The 18,674-nt window shown below is 49.4% G+C and overlaps 1 protein-coding gene across 3 annotated transcripts in view; it reads left to right on the top strand.

The window, feature by feature from the left end:
• LOC116829821 (uncharacterized) overlaps positions 1–18,674 on the top strand; it is a 72,000-nt gene that overhangs the window by 21,685 nt on the left and 31,641 nt on the right. For all 3 annotated transcript variants that reach the window (XM_075059651.1, XM_075059650.1, XM_075059649.1), the window contains exon 2: positions 10,334–10,422. Coding sequence is in view for 2 of the 3 variants with exons in the window: in XM_075059650.1 (XP_074915751.1) it covers positions 10,351–10,422 (72 nt within the window). In the remaining variant the exon portion in view is untranslated. The remainder of the gene's footprint in view (positions 1–10,333; positions 10,423–18,674) is intronic.

The following is an 18,674-nucleotide window of genomic DNA, read 5'->3' as shown; positions in this document are numbered from 1 at the left end:
TGCCATTTTGGAGAACTTGGCTGGATTTGCTCGAGGGTGTTTTCAGATGCTCTACTGCAATCTCATGCTGCAATTGCAGTGCTGCCTTCTGCTTCTAGTTCTACTTGTTAGTAGCCGTTGGCCGATTGGATGGATAAAAAAAATATAGCTGGACATGTAGTGCCAGACCCGATCGGCTTTCGCGCGAGGCACTGTGTACTCCCCCGCTTGGGGAAGCTCCATAGAGGTGAGCAAGGAACAAGTTTAGAAAAAATGGAATAATTATAGAGTCCTTCTGCAGAGAGGGTAGGGCGTCTGCAGCTGTCAGAGGAAAGGAAGAAATGTGTGCCTGTGTTAAAAATTCCTAGGAGTCTCGTTGTTTCTTGGCATGAAATGACTCCACTGTTGCTGTTTCCACTCCCCTGCTCCTATATGTTGGAACCTTCCCTCATGCACTGAGCACTACCTGTTGAGGTCGAATGAAGGTGGGGCCCACAAGATAGATTCTAACTACACAACTACAAATTAATACTGCCACTCCAGACTGTTATTAAACCTTCCAGGTTACAGTTTTTTTTCTGAATTTGGATGGGCGCATGATAGCAGCCACCTTAGCGGCTCAAAAGTGGGGTACGCGAAAGCATGAATCTCTAGCTTGATTACTAGCTTAGAACCTGTAGCGCTGCCACCAACCGAGGATCAGTGCCTGGTGCCATGCCCAAGTGCAAAAAACCCTTTGAGGGACCCTAGGAAGGTCACTTGAGAATTCCTTCTGTGCGGTAACCTCAGCCCTGCCCTCCGCAGCCTAACACATCACACACCCCATCCAGGGAAGGAGTCTAGAAAGAACACAAAGGAACTCAGCCTGTGTGCCGACCAGTAATTAAACGATGTGCAAACTCTTGGGAATAAAAAATCCAATCCATTGTCTTATAAACACGGTAAATTTATTGACCAGAGGAAAACAAAAAGAAAGAAAAATATCATCTGAAAAACTAGGTCATTGGGGCCCCCCTAGATTAAACAAAAAAATAAAGGATTAACATAAGAATAACGTTCTTTGAGGTCCTTTTAAAGGTTACAAGCAAACAAAAGCATTTGGGTTAGCACTAGAGGAAGCCACAGAGGGTAATGGAACAAAAAAGAGAGATAAAGCCCTGATCTGGTTATCCTAGAGACAAATTTTTCCCTGATTCGGCCTCTTACATATCTTGGGGGAGTTTCTACATGAGTGGTTTTCCTTAGGTATGAATTAACACAGAATGAATGTGATATTTTTACATAGCTATAAAGCCCCACACAGCCCTTCTACGGCATTATCCCCAGTTGCTAGTCCTGCCCCCCAGACAACAACAACATAGACAAACGGAGGCTGTTTCACATGTTAAAAAGTTCTAGCCTTCTCATTGACTCTTTTTGGTCTAGTGCCCAATCCCCCTTTCTAGTCCCAGGCTTTCTATGCCCTATCTCCTGAGGGCTATGGACCTGAGGAGATCTCTATTCATCGTTTGTTTGATACCTTACGGTAATGCCAAAATAACGTACGAACAGTCTTCGAAATCGTAGGTAAATTTTATAGCATATCTGTCATGGCGTGGGGGAGTGCACACAATAATCACGACGCAGCTACTCTCCCCTCGCGCCCCCCCCACACCTCCTTACCATCCTTCATTTATATCACAGAAGGCTTGGCAGGGTCGCTCCACGCCGACTCATCGAGTGTGGTAAACGGATGAGGCGTCCATGAGTGCCGAGTTATGTTCAGAGTGTTCAAGTAAATGTCTACCTGTAACTTTAGTCCATTAACTAGCACAGATAATCTATTCTGCTTGCTTTCTCAACGCCCGCCTTTTCTGTCTACGAAGTCACAAAAATCTAATCATTTCATGATCACTGTTCACAAATCTGCCTTCTTTCTTCACAGCCATATTAGGTGCACTAACCTAACTACCTGCATACTTTTGTATCGCAGTGTGTAGCCGTACCTTGCGATCCACGAATATTATGAGATGACAATAGTTGGGGTGCCTGTTGATAGGAGTTAGCAAAGTGATACTTTAAGAGTTAGATTTCCAGCACCCTGAAGAAAGCTCTGTGCCTAAGCATGTAATCTGCTCTCTGGGCTCATCCACACAAGAATAACAAAGAAATACAAGTAGTGGGTTCCTACTAAAATCATAATTTACAAGAAACCACTTTTAACAAGTAAGGGGTAACGCACCACGTTATGTTCTCTAACAAAACACACCTTTGCCATACATGTTTGTGTATGAATAATATGATATTGTAATGGAAATATGGGTAACACGGGGTCTCTTTCAGCTAAAAATAAGGATCGAGCTTAGAGAAGGTTTAATATAAAATGATGCTAAAAATGAAACATACTCATTTCACTCTTCACATGCACATAACTCATTAACGACAAACTTGTTCCATCGAGAGGTCACCTTCAAGTAAACACAAAAGTAGTTTATTTGATCTTGTAAGCAGAATATTTAAATTATAAACAGAATTTTTATCTAGACCACTTGCATATCTCACATGATCTGACTAGAAAAAACAATAATTTCTCAAAGAAAAGGAACTCTTCCGGAATGTGGGCCATGTATTACATGGCAGAACACGGACACAGCAAATCATTTCCACGACCTCGAAATAGACACCAATTTTAGAATTTTAAAACTACCTTTTACCCCGCAATGGAATATCGATTTTGGCAAAATCATGAAAGACCTACAATGAAAAGCACACACAGATAGATCCATCACTAAAACAAAGCACTGAACTTCCTTCGTTCTGGAAGAGCTCAATGTGCAGCTCTTGTTAGATAAATCTCATAATAACAGAAGTAATTGGAGAGTAGTTTCCTCTTATACTATTGATATTGAGAAATCCTTACTGTAGAGGTATGAATCGTCCCCAGGAACTTTAAGCTAGTTTTATAATTTCAGATCCTAGTGTGAGATTACTGGATGATTGTAAACGACTAGCGATGATCTCTTGTACGGATGCTTTTCGTCGTAGTGCCACGCCGGCTGAGGTGGGCTTGCAGAGTCTCTAGCCCTGGCCGGTTCGAAAAACAACAAGCCCAATTCTAACGCACACACAGAAAAGTCCCTCAACCTCAAGATTTTGAAAGAACCAGTCTCTGAATGTGGTTCACTTGGTCGGTGACAGCGCTACTTGAACTGTTAAACCTCTTACCAGGCAAAGATATAAAGTACTTTTGGCTATTATTTTTCTAATCGTTTACGACACATACCTAAAGGAATTTTTCACCACTCCACCCTACCCTAACCCTTACAAAACTTGCAATGCTGCAACAGCATTAGCAACATACAGTGTTATTGCCTCTCCAGGGGAACTGAAGGAGGGGGCATTGGGTATTGGCCACGGCAGAGAATGGCCACCCATTCCACCCAGAAGGAGGGCGATTGTCTGGCAGGGAGTGGACTGAAAAGTAGAACAGGAGGACAAAGGACGACCTATGCATATACAAAGCTCCCATAAAGCCTGTTCTTAATATTACGGATGATGAAAGCAATACTTTAGTTCTTGAGAAATTTTTCTAACTATGTAAGGTGAATAATCTTACCTGTTGCTCCAGAACATAGTTTTATCTCAGAAAACATCGAAGAAAATGTGGGTAAATTGCATAAAATATAGAATAATGTTCTGTAGGCTGAGCAAGGAAAATACTAAATTATAGCCAATAAAAATATACTATGACTACTTGTACTGTTTTAGATGTGTTTAATATAACAAGAGTATGAAGATCTTCCTGAAGGACAAGAGAAGAGAAAATTACAGCACGTCAGAATAAGGGAGGTTAAGTGATTATGTAATGTTCGAGGTCTGGTGAAAAACATTCGGACTAATAAAGTAGTACGAAGCATCGAGATATAAAATCTTGGTTGTATGGGATTTTTTAACAAACCAAGAAAAGTATGGGCTGAGCCACTTCTCCTGAGAACCGCTTCCAACAAAGAAGCAAGCGAAACAGAACCCATGGAGAGGGTAGAAGGCTTATGGTAAGGTCGCACGAGGTGTGTGTGTAACGAGTATAAGGATGAGACGAAAGATTTGCGTGGTTTTCTTTTTTACCCATGATTATTAGGGATTGACTGAATATCCTTTTTTCATCTAAGAGACTCCTGCATCATAAGACATTGACTGGTGCTGCAATAGTAGTCAAAAATAAATGGAATGCTGACCTCAGGCTTATAGTGACGATTTTAATTGCAAGTTTTGGGCACTTATTTCATGCAGAAGAAGTACGTAGCAAAAAATGGCTTGCCATAAAAACGAGGTATCTTATTTTGTTTCTGCTCAGTTAGTATCGGGCTGATGGCGTTGGGAAAAGAACTGCAGCGAGCTAATGAGACAGAGAGCTGAGGTGAAGTGATCCCTTGCGCAAGGGTCTTCACAAAAGTCATAAGCCAGGACTGGGCATCAGGGTTATATGTACAAACCAGAGCGCAGGGTGTCACATGAAACGACCCTGAGGGTGGCGGCATACACACATGCAATACCAGTCCGTAGGAGGTCACGGCCTCCACTCTCACCTTGCTCAGATCACTATGTCTGCTGAACTCTATTGCTTAGCACAGTTGCTACCAGTATTAAGCACTAGTGCATCAGTAACACTTATCATTTCCATACGATCACACCACAGGTAGCCAAAATATCGACGACCACTAAAACGATTTGGGTTGGTGGGAAAAAGAAGACTGTCAAAATGTTCAGAAAGGCTAATGACTGGCTATTCTTTTGCTCACCAACCACCACATACGCTGAAAAGCACCAAGGGGGGAGCAATAGGAGGAAATTCGCCAAGTTGGTTGCACTGTGTTGCCCTTATTTTCCCTGGGAGAAGGCTGATTCCATCAGCTCTGGCGTAGCATGGAGAGTGCCAATCAGCAAAGGGATTGAATTGTGAAAGTCAATGAAGAGGCAGACATGAGGCTGTAACCTTTACAATTGATCCGGGGGGACACAATGCTGGCATGGCTCGCATGCCGAGGGAATGTTGAAATCATAAATTGGCTTCTCTCTTGCCTCGCGCGGCACCCTCATCTGATCCCCCTACCAGTGGAAGCAACCTTCTGCTTTTGCATAGCATCCAGGAATTGCTAGCACTGCGCTCACAACAATGTTCAGCAGATTCGCATATTGCTATGTATGTCAGGCTGGTGAGGATATGGTCGTCGGACCGCGAGGAACGGAATACAGCCTCTTTGTCTGGCCACATGGTTAGGCAATTATTAATTAGCCCGCCAATAGATGGAGCTTTCCCCCCAGGTGCCTCCTGGCACGCTTTTTGCCTATAGATAATTAGCAAAATTGAACGCTCATCTAGGGGATAAATCTATAATAAAAGAGATGCCTGCATGATCTACCAATCTTCAGAAAGGGTCTACTGTATACTGCTGCAGTGCAGTCGGAGCTTAAGCCGTGCTCTCAGAAATGCTGCTTTGTTCTTTTGTACTAGAGCTTTTCCTGCCTTGCCGCTCCACTATGAAAGGTAATGTAAAAAAAAAAACTCGAGATTACCCTGAAGCTGCCATCTGGATGCGAAAGACAATCCTTCCCAGCTTCGAGCATTTTCCAAGAGACCTCCTAGTGGGGCCCCCCAGATGGGGTTTCTGCGGAATCTATATAGCCGGCTGCTACCTACAAGCCCCACTCTCCCTGAAGCGAAAATAAGGAAGCACATGCGGGCACGTGCCTGGGGCGTAGTAGATGCAGAGGCCCCCGGGGCCCGCTCCTGCCTAGGAGCCCCATAGGTAAAGTGCCATACTGCACCAACAAAGCCACTCATATGTCTCTGTGTCCAAGACACATCTGAAATAGCAAAACCCCTAATAAAAAAGGAAAAAAAAAAAAGAAAGGATTTGTTGCTCAACCACAAGAACTGACAAAACCGTTATCGGGTTATCTTTACTTAGCAATGTCTCATTATGCGACAGTCTGGCGTGATTGTTTTAGGTGCTCGGCTCTTCAGAAGACTAATGGTTATTAAGAAAACAAGACTTCAAGGAAGTATGAAGTGACTCGCAGATAACACATGGGGCAATAAACATCAGTATATGTCCCTGTGGCGAGGGGGGTTTTCAGTTGTGCTAATTGGGCGGGAAAAGCCCCGGCAATACTCTATCTAGCACGCTCCCAGGAATATTGGGCTCTGAGCTTCCATGCGTCAGGACTCTAGATACCGCCATTGTGATCTGGGCAGGCAAAACTGAGTCGAGCTGCTGCTCCCGCGGAGCGTAGGGTTTAGGCTTGGGAGTGCATTGTAGTTTGAAGATTCCTCTAGCCCAGGCAAGGTGGAGGACTTCTCAGCATGTAAATTCGGCTGACCCAGGGAGCTAGTTCTGCCGCACACCCAACATCTGAGCCACAAGACTCCAGGTATTGGTAAGAGAGACCTCAGGAAGTGCTGAGGGATGGCTTGAAAGGTGACTCTTGCACAAATAGCCCTGCCTCACACTTACATCTCCTCCTCCCCATAGCACAATACAGGAGCCGATCCAGCCATAGGACAAGTGAACATCCTAGGCAATGCTGGCTGTTCTGCCCAGAGGGGGAGGACAGGGAGATGGGAGCACAAGGAGTAGAAAAAGGAGGTCTAGAGGCAGTGGGAGAGATAGTGTGTGGAGAGAGATTCCTGAGATCACTACACCTGCCTTCCACACCACTTTACTGCAGCATCCTGGGCAGATCACATTTCCAGTGAACAAGGTGAGGTGCCAGGAGAGGAAAAGGCAAGGTTCATGATGTTCCCTGTGCCCGCCGGACTTGCCTGGGTATGCTGCCACTGGAGGATTCATGTTCGAGGAAATTCTGGCACAGTTCACTCTTTTCTGTTTTGGCTTTTTTATATCCAAGCTCTTGTCTCATATGGTCACTTCATCTGGGAGGTTTCAAACAATGTACTAGTTTTAGTAGGCTAGTGGAGGTGCGGTCTGGGTCAGTGATGTGTAGATAACATGATCCGAAACATTTCCTCAGATATGAAATCAGACTCGTAGGGCTGATGACCATGAGAGGTCGAGTCTAGTCCGAGCCCCAACAACTGAGATGTCTATGTCTCAACCTGTCCTTTAAAATCCGATGATGATTCACCAATCCTCCCTGGTCACCTTATTCCAGTTATCTGTTATATACTAGTCGTGTCGTCACAGCTGAGTCACGTTGTGACCTCAGATTTCATTTATTGATATCCCTAACTATACTCTTAGTCCTTTGCTCGTTTCTTTATTGAAATTTACATCCTTTGTTTCGTTCATCACTCCAGTATATCTCTGGAATTAAGTAAAGTATCTCATGTTCATTTCCTGCGATTATTCCTCATCGATAGAATTTCCGAAGTGTTTCCAAGGAATGGCTCCCTAGCTTTGCGGTGTCCAATAACGACAATTTTAAATAAGCACACTCTACTTCAGACGTGCCTTTATCAATCAGTCATTAACTGAAAATATTTTCCGCTCACCAGATTACTCAAGATAACTGGCTCCTGTCGTGGACTCTTGTCATTCAGCTACAGCCTCCTCACCATGTTTTTGTCAGCAGCCACAATAATTACTCCTTGAAGTACTAGACTTCTCATGTAGAACACCAAATTTCCTGTTTCTGCACTGATGGGCTGTCTGGGATCTTCTGTCAAGACCTTACTACAATCAAGATATCTCTACCGTTGTTCCCCAGATCTTTCGATAAAGGCCTGCTAGCAGTGAATATTAGATTGGTTTGGCCTGCTTCATGTTATTCGAAATCTATCTGGGTTGTACGTGGGGATGCTGTGGGCTCACCCCTTTTTGAAGGAGGAGAGCAACACCGGCCTCATCCTGACTTGTTAGCGTGTGTCCTAGGTTCCTCGGGTTCTCCATGCGGTTCCACTGTCCGGGCGTTCGGACCTTGTGTGTAGCGTACATTGTGTGCAGACAGCAGCAAAAGTCACTATATAGTGCCCCGTGCCGTTGGGCTTCTGTTCGCGTGGGCACCAAACACACAGTACAATCGGCTCCGCCCCTTTTGGGGCAGGGCCACGGTAGGGGGTCAGGCCAGTCCTAACGCGGGGGTATCCTCGTGCGGCATAGATTGGATTGCCCGGGGCAGGCTTTGACCAAGGTTTCAATGGGGCCTAGTTGGTTGCCCTGGGAGGGGCAGCGCAAAGTGACGAACACAGTACACAGTCGCTCCTCGCGCCTCTTGGGAGCAGGGCTAATAGCAGTAACAGAGTCTAAGTGGAGGCGCGCTGGATTTCGTGGGGCACAAACGTTCAGATAGCAACAGAGCTCTTAGCGCTCTCTTTTGGGAACAGGACATGAGCTATATAGTAGCAATCACGATGGGCTGGTTTTTTTTCCTACTGAAGGACCCATTCAGTATTGGCAACAGAAATCAGTTTAGAGCTCATGCCCTCGTGGTGTGCAACGGCAAGAGCGTACCTACCATGCTTTGGGTGGTGTGAAGGGGGATACGCACCAGTTACAGGTGGCAGGGGGAACGCAGGCCCACCCATCCTCTGCGTTCCAGCCCGGGCCCTAGTAGCAGCTGTCCCGCTGTGGAGGCAGTCAGTGGGGATCCGTTCGAAACACACTGACAGTGATCCGGGGCTCCACGACCGAGAAACACACTGACAGCGCGATCAGTGGGGATACCTGACAGAGCAACGGCTCCGATCGGCTCTGGGGCTTTACTGCGGCTGGACTGTAGTCAGCCGCCCCCGAGCTACTTTCCATTCCCCTTCGCTTCCTACTGGTCCGCCGTTTCATCTACCGTCATGCTCTCCCAGTCCGGGCTAGGTAGATCCGGGTGACCTCTGGGTAAGCTGGGCCAGGTCCGGTCCGAAAGTTCCTCCAGGCCGTAGTTGGGGCTGGCTATGCTTTGTAGTTTCCCGCAGCTCAGGTCGTTGGTTGCCTGCGGTCGGTTCCGGCAAGGCCTGATTCCCTGTCCCAGAGCTCGGCAGCCTCCAGCGACGAGGGCTCGGCCGGAACGTTCTGCTCTGGCCGGCAAGCTGGGCTCCAACTGAAAGGCCGGTTGCCGGCTTTTAATACTTTCCGGGTTGCCGCCTGATCCTTGAGGGGCAGGGCCTTCCGCCGGAAGTTTCCGTGCTACCGCCCTGGGGGAAGATGGATGGGGCTCAACCCTCCCTTTGGAGGAGGGGAGCCACACCGCCTCGCTACATGGCTATAACTTATCACTTTACTATCTTCTATGTGCTTATACATTGATTGTTTAATACATTTGTCTTTCTGGGTATCTAAATTAGGCTTGAGTGGTCTTTATTCCCCAGATCTTCATTGTTTTATGTTTACCCTTTTCCAGTCTTCCCTCCCGGAGTTGTCAAAGATAATTGTTACCTGTTCCAAGATTGCTTCAGCTAATTCCTTGAGTAGCCCAGGATGAATTGCATTTCCTTCCCCCTCTAAGAATAATTAAGTATCCGATCACAATTACATTTTTTTAGTGAATGTAAAAAAGCATTAAACACCTTTGTCTTGTTGCTGTCATCTATTATTGGCTCTTCTCTGCTAAGTAGAGGACCTACACTTTCCTTCCCCTGTTTCTTGCTCCTAATATATTTATAGAACCCTTATCTTATTGCTTTTTTGTGTCACTTCCAAGGTGTAACTCATTTTGTGAGTTAATCTTTCTGATTTTTGTCCCCACATGCTTGTGCAATTCTTTTGTACTCATCTATAGAAATTTGTCCATGATTCCACTTATTATAGGATTCCTTTTTTTTTTTTTTCTGGTCATGAAAGAGCTTGTGGTAGAACCATATTAGCCACTTACTCTTTCTGTCTTTCCCTCACATTGTGATCCTTTGCTGCTGCTTTAATATTGTCTCTGAGGAACTGCCAGCCAGCTCTCCTGAACTCTCTTCTCTCTCAGATTTTATTCCCATGGGACCTCACCTACTAGTTCTGACTTGGTTGAAGTCTGCCTTTTGGACATCCATTGTCCTTATTCTGCTGCTCTCATGCCTTCATTCTCATAGAACTGCAACATCAATAATTTTTCATCACTTTTGCCCATATTGCTCTCCACCTTCAGTTTCCTAATTCATTCCTTCCTGTTTCAGTTACTGCTTCCATCTCTCAAAGAAGACAGGTGTCCCCTGTACATTCCAAGAACTTATTGGATACTTTGTTTGTTTGAATTCCTTTTCTAACAGATGTCTGGGTAGATAACCCTCTTTCCCCCCCCAAACTCCATTACTGTGTTTTGAATTTTTCTATTTGCATGACAGTCTAGATCATCTGTGTGCAGAGAGAGCCTGGGGGAACTGTGCTGTGAAATTATTTCCTGTTCTGACATGTCACCAATTGCCTTTTTGCCATAACAGGCTGCAGCTCAACATCCATGTTTTCTGCCAGACCCTTACATCCTTCCAGGGACCAGAGAAGGAAAATGGCTGCAGTGAAGCCATTTGAGGTAGGGATTATCAGGGAGTTGCTGGTGGGTTCTCTTTGGAGGGAGAAGGGCAGTAAATATAGAGGAGGTGTGCACTTCTGAAGGGGCTGCGCTAGAGGTGGGAGGGGGCAGGAAAGCCACAGGGTGGAGAAAGGGAGGGGGACAGAGCGTGATAAACTTGCTGACATTTGTTTACTGTGATGCCTAGATCCCAGCAACAGACTCCTATGGTTTGTGGGTGGAAATTCCCTAATTAGTCAAGCAGGAAAGAAACCCCCTTCCCCCCCACCCCCAGACTGGGCTAGGAAAACTTACCATACTTCAGTACTGGAGCCTGAACTGCCTGGCCAGAGGCTGCTGTGAGATATAAAGACACCCTATCCCCTCCTCTCCGGCTGCTGGCAATGAGGAGGGTGTTGCAGTTCACATCAGGTAGTTGTCCCTGGACCCTGCTTGGGGGCTCCATCTCCTGTATCAGCCTCTGGCTAGTAGTTGAGTGATGAATGTGAAGACTCCTGCCCCCTCACTCTGCTGGGAGGAGTGGGGGTATTTTTTTCTCCCCTCACCCTGATGCTTCTGGGCAGCTCTCGTGATGGAGTGTGGGTGGAACTATGGTGTGGAGAAAGTGGATAAGGAAGTGTTATTTACCCCTTCACATGACCCAAGAACCAGGGGTCACATGATGAAATTAATAGACAGCAGATTTATAACAAAGAAAAGGAAGTATTTCTTCACAGAATGCACGGTCATCCTGTGGAACTCATTGCCAGAGGATGTTGTGAAGGCTGTAATTATAACTGGGTTAAAGAAGTTAGATAAATTCATGGAGGATAGGTCCATCAACTGTTACTAGCTGTGTGGGAGGGATAGCTCAGTGGTTTGAGCATTGGCCTGCTAAACCCAGGGTTCTTCTTCGAGTGCTTGCTCATATCCATTCCAGTTAGGTGTGTGCGCGCCGCGTGCACGTTCGTCGGAAGATTTTTACCCTAGCAACACTCGGTTGGTCGGCAGGGCGCCCCCTGGAGTGGCGCCGCCATGGCGCCAGATATATACCCCTGCCGACCCAGCCACCCTTCAGTTCCTTCTTACCGCCTGTGTCAGTCGTTGGAACAGTGGAGCGCAGCTTAGCTGACCTCCACTTCCCTAGCTACTCGTAGTTCTGTGGTATAAGTTATATAGTTTAATCCTTTATATATACGTATATTACTTCTACGTTTTTTCTTTACTAGCATAGTTAGTTTAGTAAATAGTTAGCGGGTCGGGGAGTAGCCCCTTCCGCACAAACCGGTGCAGGAGCCCACATGCCCGGCTCACCGTTCTTAAAACCATGCTTGGCCTGCACAGGCCGTGCTGACAGGAACCACACAACTCTTGTTTTGCGGTGCCTCAGGGAAATTGCATTTCACACAGCTAAGTGACCCATTGCAGGCTTTAAAAGCTGAGAACAACATGGAGTGGCACTTTCATTTACCCTCCACTTCTGCACTGAAGGCTGGCCCTCGACGGACAGAAGCGCCTCCTCGGCACCAGACCCCACCGGCACCAGCCGTTACCGGCACCAAAGTCGACTCGGCACCGCTTCCTCTCTCTGAGGTTGAGGAAGCCCACGACTCCTCCTGCCAGTGCCCGACAGCTCCCCAGCGCGCACTGTGGTTGAGCTTCCTGCTCCTGCTGCTTCCGTGCCAACGGCACCGCAGCCAGAGAGCTCATCTAAGTCGGATCGTCCGGCACCGACATCTGCCGCGGCACTGACAACGTCGGCACCATCGATCCTGGTCCCACAAGGGCCGTCGAATCCTGTGCCTGACTGCTCCCCTGCGCACGCCGTGGTCGAGCTTCCTGCTCCTACTGCTCCCGTGCAAACTGCACCGCAGACAGAGAGCCTGTCTAAGCCGGATTGCCCGGCACCGACACCTGCTGAGGCACTGGTGACGTCAGCACCGTCTATCCCGGTCCCACGAGGGCCGTCGAATCCGGTGCCTGACAGCTCCCCAGTACGCAGTGTGGTCGAGCTCACTGTTCCCTCCATGCCGGAGACATTTCCAAGGGCGAGGGATTGCATTGCCATGACAGAGTAGATGCTGCCTGAACCACCGGCACTGCCGGTGCGGGTAATACAGTCTCTTGGCAGGCCTCCTTGATATGACCATCCTCTGTCAGCGCAGCAGAGAGGCACCGTTCATGATCACGGTCCCGCAGACGCTCCAAGTCCCGTTGGCGCTCCCGCTACCAACGCCACTTGCAGTCCCGATGCTGTTCTCCTCGGCACCGGTCGGACTCGCCGCACAGGTCGGTGTCCCGTTCACCGACCCGATAATCTTAGCACCGTTCCGGCTCCCAGCACCGCTACAGGCACTGTGACTCCCGTAGCCGCTCCCAACCTCGAGATCTTGGTCGATCTCCCGGCACCGCTCTGGTCGCAGGTCCGGATCTCGTTCCAGGTACCGGTGTGCCTTCCGATACCGGTCCCAGGTGCCGAGTTGGGCAAGGTCTGGTAGAGTCAGAGACTCTGCCCATGATTTTTCAGCACCTCCATGGCCATCCAGACGCGCATCAGTGTCTTCCCACGCAGACAGCTCTTATGCTCAGGACCGCGATTCTGGTGTGCCCACCAACAACCTGAGAGTCCATCAGGACCTCCTGTGGAGGGTAGCACTCAATGCGGACCTCCAGGTGCAGGAGGTCCCGGAGGTAGGGGACCCGGTAGTGGACATTCTATCGGCAGTTGCCCCACTAGAGGGGCCCTACCCATTTATTTGGACCATCCAGGCGAATGCCGATACTCTATGGAGGGTACGACTATTTGTCTGTCCATCCTCCTCCCTGCTCACTAGTCATTCAGTTGGTTAAGAAAAAGGGAATGGCATGGCCAACAGGTGCCAGCCCCAAAATCGAAGGGGACTAGGCGAATGACCCTACTCAGCCGCAAGGTGTATTCTGCAAGGGCCTTATAGCCCTGCGTGGCAAATCAATAAGCCCTGCTTAGCCCCTATAATCATAACACCTGGATAACGGTGAATAAATTTTTGGAGCTTCTCCATCAAGACTCCCGCCAAGAGTTCACTGCCCTCTTGAAGGAAGGGAAAAAGGCGGCCAGAGCTTCCCTCCAGGCCTTGTTACAATGAGGAGCATCTCATGGGCTCCAAGAGTTCAAACCTCCGCCTTCACAGACTACCAATTTGTTGAAAGGCCCTTGCGGGAAATCAACCCCAGGATCGCAACAGACTGAAGGCACGGCTCCTAATGCGCTCTCTTCGGCGCGCATCACCGCCGACGACCTATCTCAAGGCCTCCCTCCCCGAGCCACAACCGCGGACGCACTCGGTGCCTAGCCACAATACGATACTTTGCAATGGCGGCGGCTGACGGTCGGCAGACGACCGTTGTCAGGACACTAGAAGGCCACAGATCAAGGTCACCTCGCAATCTACGACCGGGCTTGACGCAAAGGCGCCCTTTGAAGCGTGCGGCCCAACCAGGGCGTCGTACCCTATATACAGGTGGACGCCATGTCCACTTCCTCTGGGCAGCGTGGTCGCCAGGTTACACTTCGTTCACTGTCCGTCCGTACATGCATGCTGGAGTATGGGTAGCCAACAGTCACAAGTTTTCGCGAACCCATCTGCCTCTACAGGGCGCTCTTGGGCGGGCAGAATCTGCATACAAGCAGCGATGTCAGACGCTGATTCGCGACGGAAGGGGGCAAAGTACCCCCTTATTCCCTAATCCCCACTCATACGGAGTCTCGTAGACCTATCCTAGACCTACCGAGGACTCAAGCCAGTTTGAGAAGGCTGAAGTTCACATGGATCCCCTGGGAACTCGATTCGCGCTGTCCTTATGATCCGAGACTGTATTGTCCGGCCCTCTCAGGGCAGATGTAAGGATGCATCACTTTCACATTGGCAGTCTCCCGGCGGCGCACAGGAGATACTCAGGCTCTCTTCATAATCCAAGCCGATCAGTACTCCAGTATCGGTCCGCTGTTTGGCCTTCCTGCAGCCGCCCCACAGGCATTAACGCGAAGTGTGCGGCAGTAGTCCCTACCCATCCTCCACACCGTGGACATCGCATATGGCGGTTGCCGTTAATCTGGAGATCGGCTTCTGCTGAGGAGGCCACTCAGAGCACACAGATACTCATCGGTGGGCACGCAAGGTGTCCTATCACGACAGGTCTAGCCTGATGATCATTATGAGGAAACATCCACTCTGTTTGCCAGGTCAAGATTAGAGCTTCAAGGCGATCCGGACTCGTGACTAGCCGTATGCCTGCTTACCACAGAAGCCACGGTCAGCGTGGACCAGATCATCCGAGGTCGGCCCAACTTCCGTCGAACGACCGCGTCGCACTGTCTGCGTCCCTGGTCCCATGGCCGGCCACTGCTAGTTGTAAGCCAAACACAACTAAGCTCTGGCCCTGCCCTCAAGTTTGGCTCAAGTAGCGACAATCTGCCCGGACAGGGCCCAATCGGTCATCATAAGTCAGCCATTCCACCAGCAGCCCTAGCTCCCTAGAGATGTGGCTAACTCCTCCGGTGTGGGCAGTATTTTGTTTTTATGTTGGTTTTGTTTGTGTTCAGTTTTGGGTGTTCGTTGGTTCGTTTTTGGTCCGCTCTCATCCGTCCCAGCCCCACTGTCCCTGACGGCGGAGCATGCATCATCTCTCGGCTCAGTCCACGCTCAGTAACCTTCGACTTGAGCCTTTCTCTCAGGAGCTGGCGTCCACATACAATGTCCAAAAATGAAGAGCAGGTCCGCCTGCGCTGCCAGGGTTCGCAGCACAGCGGCGAGGGCCGGCGTCTCATGTTACAGGCCAACCCAGACGGCTAAGTACTACATAAAACAACCTGGAGAGGACATAGGCCTCAACTTTTGTCGTGGGCCAATGCCATCTCGGGAACTTTGCATAGCCCACTCGATAAATCTTAGCACATCCTTCTCGGCTTGCGCTCGACTTCAGCAGGTCTTCCCGGCTCATGAGTGTCGCCCTGCCCAACTGTGAATCAGTCTGTTGGCCTAGAAATCGGGATTTCTCCGGACGTGTGCTACCGGCGCGAGAGCAGAAATATCCAGGTTCGGCTCCTGTCCAAGTCTCGCCCGGTGATCCAATCCGACGCTGCCTCAGCCGGGAAGGTGCCAACACCTTTATGCTTCCCACCGTTCCTGCGCTCATTGGGTCCTGCTCAACTTGCAGGAGGTGCGGCACCTCATATCATCAAGCGTGCCAGACAGGCACTCTGAATATCCCACATTGCTCGGGTCCCTGTCCAATAGCCTACCCAACCATTATCTGCCACTCCGCGCCCAGGACCTCATACCTCAAACCACGGCAGACTTCGCCACAGACTTCGGCCACCTCGATCGACCTGCATCCTTCACCTCAAGTGTGGCTGCTATGGTGACTTCGGGGTAGCAGGAAGCCTTCCACCGTGACAAACGAGACCTGCCAGGTTGAAGCTTCTCCTGACAGGGCAAACTTAATCTACTCCTAGCTGAGGTCTTGATCCCATCTAATTTGACTCCGTCGGCCACAACAGCAGGTCCTAGTGGTCATCGCTGAGTAGCAGACTGCAGCCATCGCTACCTCCACCACAGCTATATGGGTCGTTCTGGTTCTCACACCTATGCGTCCTGAGGTCCTCACGGCTTGATCGCATAACACGCGCTAGGTATGCACCGCTCAGCCCCACCTGGGACCGTTCAAAACCTGTTAACCAAACCGACTTATGTCGCCTCATTCAACCCCTAGCGGGACCTGCTCGCGTATATTCTCTTGAAAGACACTTTCCTCGGTCAGTACATCGGCCAACAGTCTCCGAGCTCAGGCTCTAGGTGGTTGCCCCATACACTATGTTCAACAAAGACAAGGTGCAGTACGACCGACCCGCTTTCCTCCCTAAATAGGTGGTCAGTCCTTTCATGGTAAGCCACACTTCAACGTATGGACAACAGTTGCGGCCTGGACGTTCTTAGAAGGGCACTTGGCATTATGTTGACATTTTTTGAATTGTACAAAACCATTTGTAAGCACGCCCCAACTCTCGCTCGGGCAGTAGCAGGACTGAAGGATAGCACCTGTCCTCTCGAAAGAGGATCGCATCTTGGGTGATGAAACGTGCACCCACACTGTTATGATTTGGGCCACATTTCCACCAAGCCACATCACACATGCTACCAGCCAGGCTCATCTGCTGCCGTTGGCTGGCTCATGACCTATACCCACAGACTTTGCCCAGCTCCATTCCCTAGTCCTTACCCTTGTTCGCCTTACTCGGGTCAACAGTCAACTTGAGATGCGTGCAGTGCCTCCTGCTCAGTAGTTGTAATCATTCTGCCACATTTCACTCCGACCCACAACCTACATAAGCTGGACATCACCTAACGGGAAGCGATATGAAACCCGCACTTGAAGAAGAATAAGAAGTTACTCACGCTTTGTAACGTGTTGTCTTCGAGATGTGTGCTCAATCCTCCAAAACCCACTCCTTCCTTCCCTCTGTTGGAGTAGCTGGGCAAGAAAGGAACTGAAGGTAGGCTGGGTCGTCAGGGTAATATCCCAGCGCACATGCAGCCACTCCAGGGGGCGCCCTGCCGACCCACCGAGTGTTGCTAGGGTAAAAATCTTCCGACGAACGTGCACGCGGCGCGCACACACCTAACTGGAATGGATATGAGCAACGCATCTCGAAGAGCAACAGTTACAAAGGTGAGTAACCGTCTTTTGTGAGTTCAATCCTCAAGGCAGCCATTTAGGGAACTGGGGTAAAAATCTGGGGATTGGTCCTGCTTTGAGTAGGGGGTTGGACTAGATGACCTCCTGAGGTCCCTTCCAACCCTAATAGTCTATGATTCTATGCAACAAGGTTGGGACTCACCACCTGGCATCTCCTGCTGGTTGTCTCCAGGAATTAGCTCAGTCCAGTGGAGCGCTCTCTCCTGGTGGTGTCCCACCCTTGGTTGGTGTCTGAGCCCACGTCGCTCACCAGCTCGCGGCATCCTCTTCAGGACCACTGCCCTCCGGGGGGAAGGGGGGCGTGTTAGCAACAGTAATTGCACTAGCCTCAGTGGCCAACCACAACCTCCTAAGTCTAGCCCTTTGTCTCAAGGGCCAGTTGCAGTTTGTTTCAGCCACCCTACTGCATTGCCAGGTGCAGTACAAGGGGGAAAGGGGTGGGGGGCAGGCCCGCCCACTACTCTGGGTCCCAACCCAGGGACCTTTTAGTGGCAGCCTCCCTGCCCTCTTTCTGTCCTCTTGTCCATCTGACCCTAGGCCACTTCCCCTCTTGGCCCACACACCCTCTAGGCCCTTTCTATCAGGGCCTGCAGTCTGGCAGATATTGGGCTAGTGCCCTACTATGCTCCCCCTCAGCCTACCCAGCACTGCTCTGTCCAAGGTGCTGGTCTCCTGCTCTGGAAATAGACCTTCCCCATGAAGGTCTAGGACAGACTGTCTGCTGCTCTCCTGGGCAGCCTTTATATAGGACCATGCTGAGCCATGATTGGCTGTCTCCAATCTCAGCCCTGATTGGCTCTCAGTAAGCCCTTTCCTGATTGGCTGCCAGCCTGCGCAGCCTCTCTGGCCTACCTAGCCCCCTCTCAAATGGGGGTGGGGCTGCCACCCCACCACACAAGCCAAGATGGTCAGATATGCAACCCCATGCTCTAGGTGTCCCTAAGCCTCTATCTGCCATGTGCTGTGAGTGGATGACAGGATGGATCACTTGAATAGCTCCTTCTGTTACTTCTCTCTGAAGCATCTGGCATTGGCTACTACCAGAAGACAGGATACTGCACTAGATGGACCATTGTTCTGACCTGATTCTTATGTTCTGGCCATTCTTATGTTCTTATCAGTTTGGCTTTTGCTGATCTGAAGTTCCAAGCCCTACAGTTATTAACTTACTTGGTATTGCTTCCACAAACAGGCAGTGTGCACCGTACACCAGCTTAGATAGATGCCAAGTGACTAGCCGTCAGGAGATAATCAGAACCACAGTCTGAGCCGCAATTGTGTGCAAGAGAATGTTATCAGAGCAAGGTGATTTTGATCAAAAGCTTGTTTTCAGAGGACTGTAGCTCAGGAAACTCTGGAGCAATTAACCCCATCTTTGGGTCACTAACCGTGTCCTGCACCCACATGATGAATAGTGTATTTCAGGACAATATGAATAAGCATGTACATTTTAGAGAAATTAGAATAGCTGCCCTTTAAACAGAGAGTAATGCTGAACCTTAAATCTAGTGCAGCTGGTGGTCTGCTATGATAACTTT

Source organism: Chelonoidis abingdonii, chromosome 21 (assembly GCF_003597395.2).
Source record: "Chelonoidis abingdonii isolate Lonesome George chromosome 21, CheloAbing_2.0, whole genome shotgun sequence".
Taxonomy (NCBI): Eukaryota; Metazoa; Chordata; order Testudines; family Testudinidae; genus Chelonoidis; species Chelonoidis abingdonii.
Note: the sequence above shows the minus strand (reverse complement) of the source record. Positions and strands in the feature narration are given on the sequence as shown.